At 33.6% G+C, this 12901-nt stretch overlaps 2 protein-coding genes across 2 annotated transcripts; one reads left to right on the forward strand and one right to left on the reverse strand.

Moving 5' to 3' along the window:
• Positions 1-1883: 1883 nt before the first annotated feature.
• Positions 1884-12897, forward strand: LOC21396873 (lupeol synthase; the record flags this gene model as incomplete). The annotated part of the gene is made up of 14 exons (XM_010090199.2): positions 1884-2206; positions 7304-7503; positions 9357-9542; positions 9635-9724; positions 10219-10413; positions 10546-10630; positions 10729-10895; positions 11022-11210; positions 11305-11418; positions 11785-11904; positions 11993-12115; positions 12233-12331; positions 12736-12792; positions 12892-12897. Coding segments are annotated over exons 2-14 (1626 nt in total), but the record flags the coding sequence as incomplete, so codon positions are not given.
• Positions 3406-5163, reverse strand: LOC21396872 (serine/threonine-protein kinase PBS1). Its single transcript, XM_024171756.1, has 6 exons — positions 5040-5163; positions 4786-4841; positions 4367-4513; positions 3768-3851; positions 3598-3648; positions 3406-3468 (listed from the first exon to the last, which is right to left on the reverse strand). Exons 1-6 carry the CDS (start codon positions 5161-5163, stop codon positions 3406-3408), a joined length of 525 nt encoding a protein of 174 aa, XP_024027524.1.
• Positions 12898-12901: the final 4 nt, after the last annotated feature.

Below are 12901 nucleotides of genomic sequence, written 5' to 3' on the forward strand. Positions count from 1 at the left end.
ATTAATTAAGTCATCTTCCAGACAATGTTTCAGCATGGAACATTAGACGTAACATCATATCTAACATATATGTATATTGTGTTCACATTATATTCATGTGCAAGAGACGATATTACACGCACCGCACACGCACACGCACACGTGTCAATTCTACTCGAGCCACCTCTATAGTTGACATACAAAACACAGCGTCGATATCAGTAATTCCTTGGATGCATCCAATTCGGGTGTTGGGACAGGAGAAAACAATACCAAATATTCTCCAAGTGATGGCATTTTGATTTGGACCTATGAGAAATTGCAAAGAAGTTTCCCCGCAAAGAAATTCCAGGTCTCTCATTGACGTTTTCTGTTGTATGTTGGAACTATATTTACTATCCATATTATAACAGTTTGCTGAAAGATTCCTGTTTTTTTTTTTCGTGGATCGATATATATATATATATATATATATATATATATATTACTTGAATACTCATGATCATACTTCTACTTTTAATAACAATATTGTTACAAATGATCCTTTTAGCAATATCTAGCATTTTTGCATGCATGTGTTTTATTTATCACGTATCCTTCTTTTTGTTTTTTAATATGTACTCGCACTGGGATTTGGGGGTGCCATTAAGATAACAATATTGTTTTCCCCCGCACCCTGTTCATATGTAAAGTACAAATTGCATGCTTATCCAAATTAACTTTGACCTCATGACATCCGTTGACAGTGGAATTACGTTAACAAGATTGCGCTGGATTACCACTCAGTGGTCTGTTGGGTTACCGACCAAAACTGGTTATATTATCGGAAAAATGCAACTGATTGTGTTGGTTTTCAAGATATATTAAAAATGTATCGATTTGTCAGTAAAACGAAAGAAAAGAACACACGAGGTTATAGTGGTTCACTCTATCATGAAAGAGCTACATCCACTTGTTATTATATTTTTCTTTCTTTCTTCAAAGATTACAAAAAATTCTATCCTCTTTTTGGAGCTTTGCCCTTTTTATATCTTACAGATTACACTAAAAAAGTATATATACGTCTGTGTGCGCGCATATATATATATAGCTGTTAAATATTACAGCAGGTTAAGACTTAAGTACCCCATACGTTCACATGATTTTTAAGCAAAATAAAAAATAAAAAATACATATAAACATATACATATATATACATATATATATATATTGTGTTCACATTATATTCATGTGCAAGAGACGAAATTACACGCACCGCACACGCACACATTTGTCAACTACTCGAGCCACCTCTGTAGTTGACATACAAAACGCAGCGTCGATATCAGTAATTCCTTGGATGCGTCCAATTCGGGTGTTGGGACAGGAGAAAACAATACCAAATATTCTCCAAGTGATGGCATTTTGATTTGGACCTATGAGAAATTGCAAAGAAGTTTCCCCGCAAAGAAATTCCAGGCCTCTCATTGACGTTTTCTGTTGTATGTTGGAACTATATTTACAATCGTGTGATAACTTAAAATTCTACATATTAACATTAACACTGTCAAAAATTAAAAATCCATAGACCAATATGCTACAATTAAAGGTTCAGTGGCCAAAACGCAGATGTGTCCAAAATTTAGGAACTAAAATGCTAATAACCATTTTTTGTTCAGATGGGTGGGAAATTAATGTAGGTGGTCGTGGAGTAGGTCTATTATAGATAGACAAGCTTATACTTGCTTTCTTTTTTCCTTTTTCTCTTTTTTGTTTTGATGATAAATAATAGCTGTCGTACTCTTTTTTCTTTTTCCCACATTTTTTATTATTATTATTATTTGCTCCCATATAATAGCTCTAGTACTTGCTTGTGTTTGCGGTGTTGATGGCAGTCTCAATTATCAACAAAGAAAAAGGAGAGGGTCTACTTTATGTCACTAGTCCTGCAATTCTGCGTTCTCACTTTCATGCACATAACTCATCGACCATACAATATCTCTCTATCTATAAATATATTCTTTCAACACCCTTTCGACACTTATCCAATCTCCGATGGCAAATGGGTAAGCCCAATAGGAGTGGTTCCAAAGAAGTTGGGGATCACGGTGGTGAAAAACGAGGATAATAAGATTGTACACACTCGAGTGCAAACCGGATAACGAGTGTGCATCGACTATCAAAAGCTCAACTCTGCAACTCGCAAAGACAACTTTCCTTTTTTATTCATCAATCAAATGCCAAAAAGGTTAGTCAGTCACTCTCACTATTGTTTTCTTAACGGTTATTCGGGGTACACCCAAATTATCATCACCCCGGAGGACCTAGAGAAGACAACATTCACGTGCCCATTCACGTGCGCCTTCGGCACCTTTGCCTACCGCCGTATGCCGTTTGGACTTTGCAATACTTTGGCCACTTTCTAAAAGTGTGATAAGTATCTTCTCCGACCATTTTGAAAGCATTATGGATGATTTTAGTGTCTATAGTAATTCTTTTGATAAATGTTTGGATAACCTTACGCTTGTTCTTAAACGTTGCATGGAAACTAACCTTGTTTGAATTGGGAAAATGTCACTTCGTGGCTAATCAAGGTATAGTTTTGAGACATGTTATATCTTCAATGAGCATAGAAGCTGATAAATCTAAGACCTTGTACGTTCCATACCCCTTCCTACAAGTGCACGTACTACAACAAATATTATTATCAATGACTAATCAAAAACGCTATTAAGCACTGCCAATAGCATTTTATAGAGCACTAGAACATCGGACGCTATTAAAAGTCTTACGCAAACATAGCGTTCTGAGAACGATATGAAAAACGCTACAGAATTAAAGTCTTATAGCGTTTTAGACATGTTATTTTCAGCCTCTTACAGCTATTTGACATTGTTACATTACAGATGAATAGTTTTTCTCTTACATTGAATGCATACTCCTGTAGCTTTTTAAAATTATTATTGAATATTTTACCAATAGTAAAAGTAATACATACTAACGTCTTATATACTTTTATTATGTTAATATCCTTTTGTGGTGATTCCGAGCATCATCTTACATTCAAATATGAACATTCAAATTAAAACATAAAAACATTCAATATAATAATTATTATCAATATCTACAAAGTTGGCAATAAGATGTTTACAACACAAGTCACACCATTTGTCCACAACTTTAACATTAAAAACAAGTGAAGAATACAGAGAAATAGCTAGAGATATCAAAGTATCCAAAACGTATAGCCAAATGAAATGGTTAAGTAACTAATCCATCTTGACAAAATGCTCCAACAAACAAGTCATATCCTCTAGCAAAGCAACTATTGACCTGTCAAAAAAATTAGTCTAATTAATTAATTAAAACAGATAAATTGATTAACTAATGAAGCACAAAAAGAAAAAACTAGATAAACCATACAACTGAACAGCAGAACAAATTTTACTATAAAGGCAGAAACTTGTAAGCAAGAGCACTTGAGTTTCCCAGGACACTAACAAAAAGTGCCTACAAGTTAACTCATATTTCATCTTGATTGCCAATTAACAACACAATTAAAATTCTAATGTCCAAAGTAGGTCACTTTTTCAGTAATAGACATACAATCATGAGAGTGAGAGATAAAGAAATACTAACCTTTGAGAAACTAACGTTAAAATCTTTGAGAAACAACGTCAAAAGAATAAGCTACAAGAGACCAACCAACAACATGAAATATAACAACATGAAAATTGTATACCAAAAGTCCTTATTTTTAAGCCCTACAAATGAATGCAACATAGTTTTGCCAATTCAAGCTGTGGTACTTTACGATTCTTTAGCTCTAAACCCATATCCATTGATTTCTCCTGTAGAACTTTTATATCTAAACTTATAGAATCAATCTCAGCCTGAAAGTGTTTCATGAAGTATTAGTTATCTTGACAATAATGTTACAATTTTAACAAAGAAATATACAGTATACTAGCATGAAAAAAAAGTCATGAATGAAAGTAAGAGTGAGATGAAAGTGAAATCATACTAAAGATTATAGATGTTTCACGGCTACACCTAAAACATGTGGGGCAAAATAAGCAAATGTGAGCACTTGTCACTAAATAAACCATTCACAAGTTAAAATTATAAAGAATTTTATTAATTAAAGCAAGAAATTCATTATCACAACAAAAAAATTTAGCAAGAGACCTAATTAAAATTTCTCTGTTCATGGATAAAAAAGAAAGAGAAAGAAACTTAACCACACTCTACGCTACGAACGCGTGTGGTTTCACAAAATTATGGTCTGTTTATTTCAGAATTTTGGCTGCCTATTAACAATCATTGCCTGGCAATCCATGACTTCCACAGTTGTATATGACTGGACTTGTCATAACCAAAAAAAAGAGGCAATAGTGAAAGAACTTACCTGACCAGTGCTCTCTAGCCGCCCCTTGTACACGCGCCCAAATCCCCCCTCCCCCAAGAAGCACTCCGGCCTAAAATTCTTTGTTGCTGCCGCAAGCTCACGGAAAGTGAATGTTTGTGCGGCAATATGATCTGAATCCATCAGCTCCTGCAAAAACAACCATTACAAAAGAAAGTGCAGATCCATAAGTATTATGTCATTTGCAATCAGACACTCAAGACCAAGATAAGACCTTGAATTTGATAAGACTCAAACAATAAACCCCCTTGGCATTCTCCAAATAGGAAACTCAATCAAGCTATCCAATCACATATGAAAACAAGCATAATCCACTTTTGACTTCAAAAAGATTCCGAGGAATATGATCAACAATATTAGCTAGCCCTAAAATATGGAAAATAATGAAAAGATTTCTAGACTTCATCACTCAGCACACTCGGATCGCCTAACAAGCAAACAAACTGGTGGGGTCTACCTAAAAAAAATCTAAAAATTCATAAACCTTGTTGAACAATCAATCAATCAGTTGATAATAAACAAAACCAAACAACTAAGAATCGCGCATTATCACCATATTCTTCACAATTTTGAATCAAATGGAAATACCCAGACACTATCAAGCAAAAAAGAAAAAAGGGGATAAATTATATATCAAAACGAAGTTAAAACTAACCTGAAGGCAATCTGGCGAGGTTAGAGGTAAGCGTTGTTTGTTGACTCTGCTTTAGATCATCGCTTTGCTTATCGGGATTTAGTTTCTCCTCCTCCTTCGAATCGAAACACGAAAAGCAACCCATTTTTCCCAAATCAAAAAGACCCTTTAAATCGTTTTTCTTTTTTATTTTTTTCAAGAGTCCAAAGAGATTATTACTTATTAGAGAAAACAAGATTGAATCCGAAGAGCCCAATCAGACAAACTCGTTCCCACTCATTTGACGTTCCGATTACCGGAAAATTTTCAAAAATATCGAAAATCTAACCGAAGGTGGTCGAAACTATTCCGGCGACCAATGGCAGCAAACTTGGTATGGATTTGTTCAGCTCGACGAGAGGAGTCCAAAGAAAGCACTTTTCGGAGGATTAGACGTGAGACGGCGCCGGAAACTACGTTGGAAGGTGCGGTGGCCGGGAATTTTAAACTGAAATTCCGGCCGATCGGCAGGGAATCGGGCGGCGTGGTGATGGGGGTTTTATAGATCGGCTCATGGGCTTCTTGGATCTGCTCTCGGATCACTGTAGGTTGACCAGAGGTGGTCGGAATCGACGGCGGCGCATTTCTTCTTCCGTTGCGTTGGAAGGTGCGGTGGCCGGGAATTTCAAACTGAAATTCCGGCCGATCGGCGGGGAATCGAGCGGCGTGGTGATGGGGGTTTTGTAGATCGGCTCATGGGCTTTTTGGATCTGATCTCGGATCACTGTGGGTTGGCCAGAGGTGGTCGGAATCGACGGCGGCGCATTTAATATTCGGTCGTGAGTCTCTCACGCGTTCTACTTCTTTCTCTTTCATTGGCGGTGAATTTCAATTCTGACTTAGAAGCTTCCAAAACATTTGCGAGTAAAGTGAAAATTTAGGGAGAAATTATTTTCACAATCTTTAAAATATTTCATGATTTTTTAATATATGTTTCGAAAATAATTTTTTTAAATGTTATAAAATATAATTAAAATAAATTTTAATGGCGTTTTTTTAAAAAACGTTATAACTAAAAATTAATAAAAACCTCTTTTATTGTAGTGTACAAGAAGTTCGTTCTTTTCTTAATCATGTAGGTTTCTATGGCAGGTTCATCAAAGATTTTTTGAAGATATCATTGCTTTTATGCAAACTATTACAAAAGGATGGAAGAAATGAACGCGTGATATGATATTAACAAATTTTTACGTTTTAACTGTTACATTTTATTTTCAGAAGTATAACTTTATATACTTGATTCGATATTAGACGATTTAGTTTTGTGGTTGTAGGTATAACTTTATATACTTGATTCGATATTAGTCGATTTAGTTTTGTGGTTGTAGGTATAACTTTATGTACTTAATTCCATCTAAATAATTTAGTTTTTATTAACGAAAATAATGGAGGCCTTAATAAATTGGGTATGGTTTTATGAGGCGGTCATTTTTGTATTGTTTAGAGTGTAGGCTCTTTTTTTTTTTTAAGGGAAATCAGTATTGTTAGTCTCTAAACTTTGTGGTCCCTTAAATTTTCAATTTTACATATTAGTCCCTGTAGTTTAGCTTTTATAAGATTTTGGTCCCTAACATAAAAATTGACAAACAAATTATGAAATTTAACAAATATAATCATGTGTCTATCGCGTGATAACTTAAAATTCTACATATTAACATTAAAACTGTCAAAAATTAAAAATCCAAAGACCAACATGCTACAATTAAAATGCCAATAACCATTTTTTGTTCTGAGGGGTGGTCATGGAGTAGGTCTATTATAGATAGACAAGCTTATACATGCTTTCTTTTTTTCCTTTTTCTCTTTTTTGTTTTGATGATAAATAATAGATGTCGTACTCTTTTTTCTTTTTCCCACATTTTTTATTATTATTATTATTTGCTCCCATATAATAGCTCTAGTACTTGCTTGTGTTTGCGGTGTTGATGGCAGTCTCAATTATCAACAAAGAAAAAGGAGAGCAGAGCGTCTACTTTATGTCATTAGTCACGACATATAGAGTGGCCGTGCAATTCTGCGTTCTCACTTTCATGCACATAACTCATCGACCATACAATATCTCTCTATCTATAAATATATTCGTTCAAAACCCTTTAACTTCAATACTACAGTAATTAATATTTTTGAAGGTATTAAAATCATTTTTGTTCAAGCTGAAATATAATCTATATTTCTCATACAATTTCATTGTGAGAATTTGTATAGTACTGATGTTAATATTAACCAAATTTTCTACATATATATAGAGATCATGTGGAAGTTAAAGACAGGCGAAGGGGGACTATGGCTAACAACCACGAACGATCACGTCGGTAGACAGTATTGGGAGTTCGACCCCGGCGCCGGAACTCCCGAAGAACGTGCTGAAGTCGAACGCCTCCGAGCGGAGTTCACAAAAAACCGGTTTCGGGTCAAACAAAGTTCTGATCTTTTAATGAAATTACAGGTACGATCTTTGAATTTCAATTTCTTTTTTTTGTGTGTCTATGTATATATAAATGTCTAAACGCTTATATATATATATATATGTATGTACACGTATTTGATCAATCACGGTTGCAACTAAAAGGCATGTATACACCAACGAAAGTTAATGCAATCACCAATGTGATCATCAATTAACAAACGAGCTATCCATTGGTGATGATGACTGAGTTTATCTGATCTATAATATTTCTGTGAGATAAAATTATGGTGTCGTTTAATTCATAAGTTTAAATTAAAGAATTCGAATGAAGACAAAAATTTTTATAGAAAAAAAAAATTTATACTAAAAGGGTTTGAATAGCGTTTTTAACCCACAAAACAAGCGTCACCAATGTATATTACATGAACTGGATAATATAAACACACATGCATAGTTTGTTCGCATGCGTATATTCATGTGTATACAATTAATATGAAAGTTGCAAGTTAATGAGTATAATGTTACAGAAGTCATAAGTAATTAAATATCTTTATAAAATGCATCAGTAACTCTTTTTTTTTTTAAGAAGACCAATGAAAAAAAAAATTGCTCAAAAAAATATAAAAAAAAACGAAGAAATAACAATATTTGTTGAAAAACAAAGCAATAATCATATTACTTCGAAAAACAAAGAAATAGTAATTTTTTGCTGAAAAACAAAGAAATAATAATTGTTGTATAACTACCTGCGGTACTGTAGTTTTTCACTTTTGCTTTATAGTGTGGTTACTAGCTGATTTGTGCTACGCATATATCATATTAATATAAGAAAAGGTATTAAAAAAAAAAGGAGGAGAAGAAGAAGAAAAAAATTTATAAAAAATAAGAAAAGGTAAGATTTTATAAATATCATGGGTGATTGGCACTAATTTTTTTTGTTTATTGAATAAATTATTTTTGTACTGTCAGCTTTTCATAAAAGTACTTAATCTGCGTAAAGCATGCTTATATCTAGTTAATTAGCTAGCTAACAGATGTTAACTCCACATAAATATGAAGATCTGAATGGTAATGAGTAATCACGTACCAATAATACTGTACATGTTATATTTACGATTACGAAAATATTACGTTGTCGACATATATATTAAACTGTATTTTGATGAGATTCGTTGTTTGAAGGAAAAGACTTTCACATTAAAAAAAAAAATGTGGGATGCCAATTGGCAATTACATTTACTTTTATTTAGGACTGACAATTCGGGTAGCGATACAACAACACGACTCGAAACCTATACGAAGTTAACGGGTTTGAGTTTACTATAAATTGGTTTGGGTCATAATCGGATTAACACGATTAATAAATGGGTTGGGTTAGGGTTGAACTCCTAACACGAATTGACACAATTAACTATAGTGTCATATGTAATATAATCTAATGATATGTGATATAACATGAAAGTTTATATGACATATTAAATACAAATAATATGAATTTTAATATTTGTAAGTAAAATTCATTTATTTTTATTAAAGCAAAAGATAAATTGATTGATAAACATGTTAAACCTGTCTTGAACGTTTTAAATAAGTCATTATTATATTAGTAATTTATTTAATATATTAATTTAAACGGGTTGACACGATTAACACGATTAATAAATTGGTCATGTTTGAGTTGATATTTTTGACACGTTTAATAGACAGATCGTGTTTAGGTTTATGTTTTTTGACACGATTAATAAACGAGTTGATACGAATACGACCCACTAACACGAATCGCCACCCTTACTTCTATTGAATGATTTTTTTTTTTTTTAAAAAGTAAATGTTATAGCATCTGCCTTTCCATTCAACGAAATTAATTAGCGTTAATATATGTATATATATAGCTTACGAAAGAAAATCGAAGTGGGCCAATTCCGGCACCAAGCAAAGTGAAAGAAACAGAGGAGATAACAAAAGAAGCAGTGACCAACACACTGAGAAGGGCTCTCATCTATTTCTCCATGCAACAATCTCATAATGGCTTTTGGCCGGCTGAAAATGCTGGCCCTTTGTTTTTCCTCCCTCCCCTTGTAAGAAATCTTTGTTAATTAGTTTCCTCAAATTTTGGTATAATTACTTTCCATTTGCCATAATTAACAATATATATATAACATTTGTGCAGGTTTTGATATTGTATGTGATGGGATCAGTGGATCAAGTTCTAGGACCGGAATATAAAAAGGAGATAATTCGTTATGCCTATAACCATCAGGTGAAGTTTGAAATTAATGTGTTTGCTATATCCCAAAACTTTCTCACAAACTAATTAATAAATAAACATTTTCATGACAACATGAGTTTTTTTTTTGTTTCTTCATTCTCGTAGTGAAGAAGAAAAAAGGTCGAAAATTTCAAAGCAAAAAGCCTTGCAAGAAATATTTATATATTTTGAAAATGTGTTTGATAGTTTTATCAAGAAGTTATTTTCAGAGTAAAAAAAACTCATTAATATATCTCTTTCTCTCACTTTGCTCAAGAGATGAGAAAACAAATATAAAAAATGAAAAACGACTAAAAATCGTTTTTCATTTCTCTTATTTTACACTAAACTAAAAAATCGTTTTTATTTCTGTTTTTTGTCTTTATTATGCCAAACGCCGTTTTAAAAACATTTTCATTTTCTCTTTCTCAAAAAACGTGAAAAACAAAAACGGAGCTTCACCATCAAAGCTACTTGTTATCACTTTTCCACAATATTGTATGCAGAATGAAGATGGGGGCTGGGGATTTCATATTCTGGGACCTAGCACAATGTTTGGCACTGCTTTAAATTACATTGCCTTGAGGTTGCTTGGAGAAGGTCTTGATGGTGATGAATCAGCCATGGCTAGAGCCAGACAATGGATTCTCAATCACGGCGGCCTTGTGGCAATTCCGTCTTGGGGAAAGTTTTGGGTGGCGGTATAACTAAATCAGCTCATTTTCTATGTTAAATTTCAATAGTGCATACTTAAATGTTAGAACACTTAGAAAAACAAGTGAATTTAAGAATTCCAACAACATGGTTAAAACAATATAGGCTCTTTGTTTCAGGTTCTTGGATTATACGAGTGGTCAGGCTGTAATCCAGTGCCTCCAGAGATGTTGCTTCTTCCGAAATCTTTTCCTTTTTATCCAGGTTGGAAATTTATGAAACTTTGTTGGAAAATGTACTAGCTTATCAATATTGATCATAGATATATGGAAGAAGCTAACTTAGAATTTAACAAATTGCAGGCAATATGTTATGCTACTGTCGCTTGGTTTACATTCCAATGGCATATTTGTATGGACGGAAATTCGTCGGTCCAAAAACCGATCTGATTCAGTCCCTACGGAAAGAACTCCACACCGAACCCTACGATCAAATCGATTGGAACCGAGCACGAAACACTTTAGCTAAGGTAATTAGTAAAATTTTCATGCCCTAATGAAGAAGCTGATGCTTCTGACAATATATATATATATATATATATATTATCACATAATTCAAGTAATACTCATATTATAATTGTATATCTAAATTTCAGGAAGATGTCTATTATCCTCATCCTCTAGCACAAGATATTCTATGGGGATTCTTACACCATGTTGCAGAGCCAATTGCTAACCGTTGGCCATTTACTAAGATGAGAGAGAAGGCATTAAAGCTTGCAATGGAACATATACATTACGAGGACGAAAACAGTAGATATTTCTGTATTGGATGTGTTGAGAAGGTATTAATATTTAGTAAGAGCTAAAAGAATTAATGCATGATCGTTTGAAGTTAAATTAAATTCGACTTTAAATGGTTTTTTTTTTTAACTGCAGTTATTATGTATGCTTGCCGTCTGGGTCGAAGATCCAAAATCAGAAGCAAACAAGTTTCATTTGGGTAGAATACCCGATTACCTTTGGATTGCCGAGGACGGACTAAAATTCCAGGTTAGTTAGATCATTATATTATGTGTACTTCTTATTACATCTTAATTCCTTGTTCAAAACAGAAGAGAACCACAAAATATTATAAATTATTAGGCAAGAATTTACGTAGTATGCATGCCACCAAAATCCAATAGTTTTGCATTATGCCATCTATTCTTTCCTTATCTCCCAGAATAATCTCTGAAAAGAACAAAACCGGAGATGCTCGGTCGTCTATTCTTTCATTATTTTTGTTCATTTCCGATTAATTGAGTGGCCCCGTTGGGTGGCATACTGTATAAAAAAAAAAAAAAAAAAAAAGGACATAAAAAAATTAGAGTGACAGTCTCCTATGTGAATATAAATTCCTAAATTAATGTACTGCAGAGTTTTGGCTCTCAAATGTGGGATGTGGGATTTATAATTCAAGCATATTTATCGAGTAATCTAATCGAAGAGTTTTTACCGACGCTTCGAAGAGCACATGACTTTGTGAAGGCATCCCAGGTTTGATATTATGTAGTTGTACTAGATCAATTTTACAGATGGTGTCTACAATGTCATGTAACTAAGTAGTAATTGCATTTAATAAAAGGTTTGTCAAAATCCCTCTGGAGACTTCGCCAAGATGGGCAGGCACATATCTAAGGGCGCATGGACATTCTCGACGCAAGATCACGGCTGGCAAGTTTCCGATTGTACCGGAGAAGGACTAAAGGTAAATGCGCTATTCCATCAAGATGGTTTCTTTTCCAAGCTTGCTTTCTCCAAAATCTTGGGTTTTTCATTTTTAACCCCCTCTTTTTTTTGTGTCTGCATATTTCTTCACTCACAGGTTTCGCTCTTGTTCTCGCTTATGCCAACAGAGCTAGTAGGAGAAAAGATTGAAACGCAACGTTTCTATGATGCAGTGAACGTCATTCTTTCCTTACAGGTAAAATCCATCAAACTAAGGTGGCGTTTGGCAGATAGATATAAAATTATGATTCAGAATCCTGATTTAAAACCAGTATTTGTTTACAGTGATTCTGAATTAGTGTTTGGTTTGGAGGATTCTAACTCATAATTCAGAATCTAATGTGATGTTTTAAACCAGAATCACTCATGATTCTAAAACCACTCCCTCTTGATTCAAGGTGATTCAAACCTCTGATTCGGAATCACGATTTGAACCCAAAATCATGAATTATGGTTTTGATTCTAGAATCATGATTAAAATCATTCTAGTTTGAATCCTCGTACCAAACCAACCTTAAGTATACTTGTATAAAAACACTTTGCACAAGCTAAAAAGTAAAATAACTAAAAAGAAACTGACTTTCTCTTATCACATTATAGAGCAAAAATGGTGGCTTCCCTGCTTGGGAGAGTCAAAGAACATTCAGTTGGGTTGAGGTAATGCTGGTTTAAAGTCATATATACACATAAGTATCTCCAAAATAGTAAAAGAATTTTGTATATTAAGAAGCCATTTTTGTTATTAACTACTCGCAGAAATTCAACC

This window comes from Morus notabilis, unplaced genomic scaffold (genome assembly GCF_000414095.1).
Source record: "Morus notabilis unplaced genomic scaffold, ASM41409v2 Scaffold1, whole genome shotgun sequence".
Taxonomy (NCBI): Eukaryota; Viridiplantae; Streptophyta; class Magnoliopsida; order Rosales; family Moraceae; genus Morus; species Morus notabilis.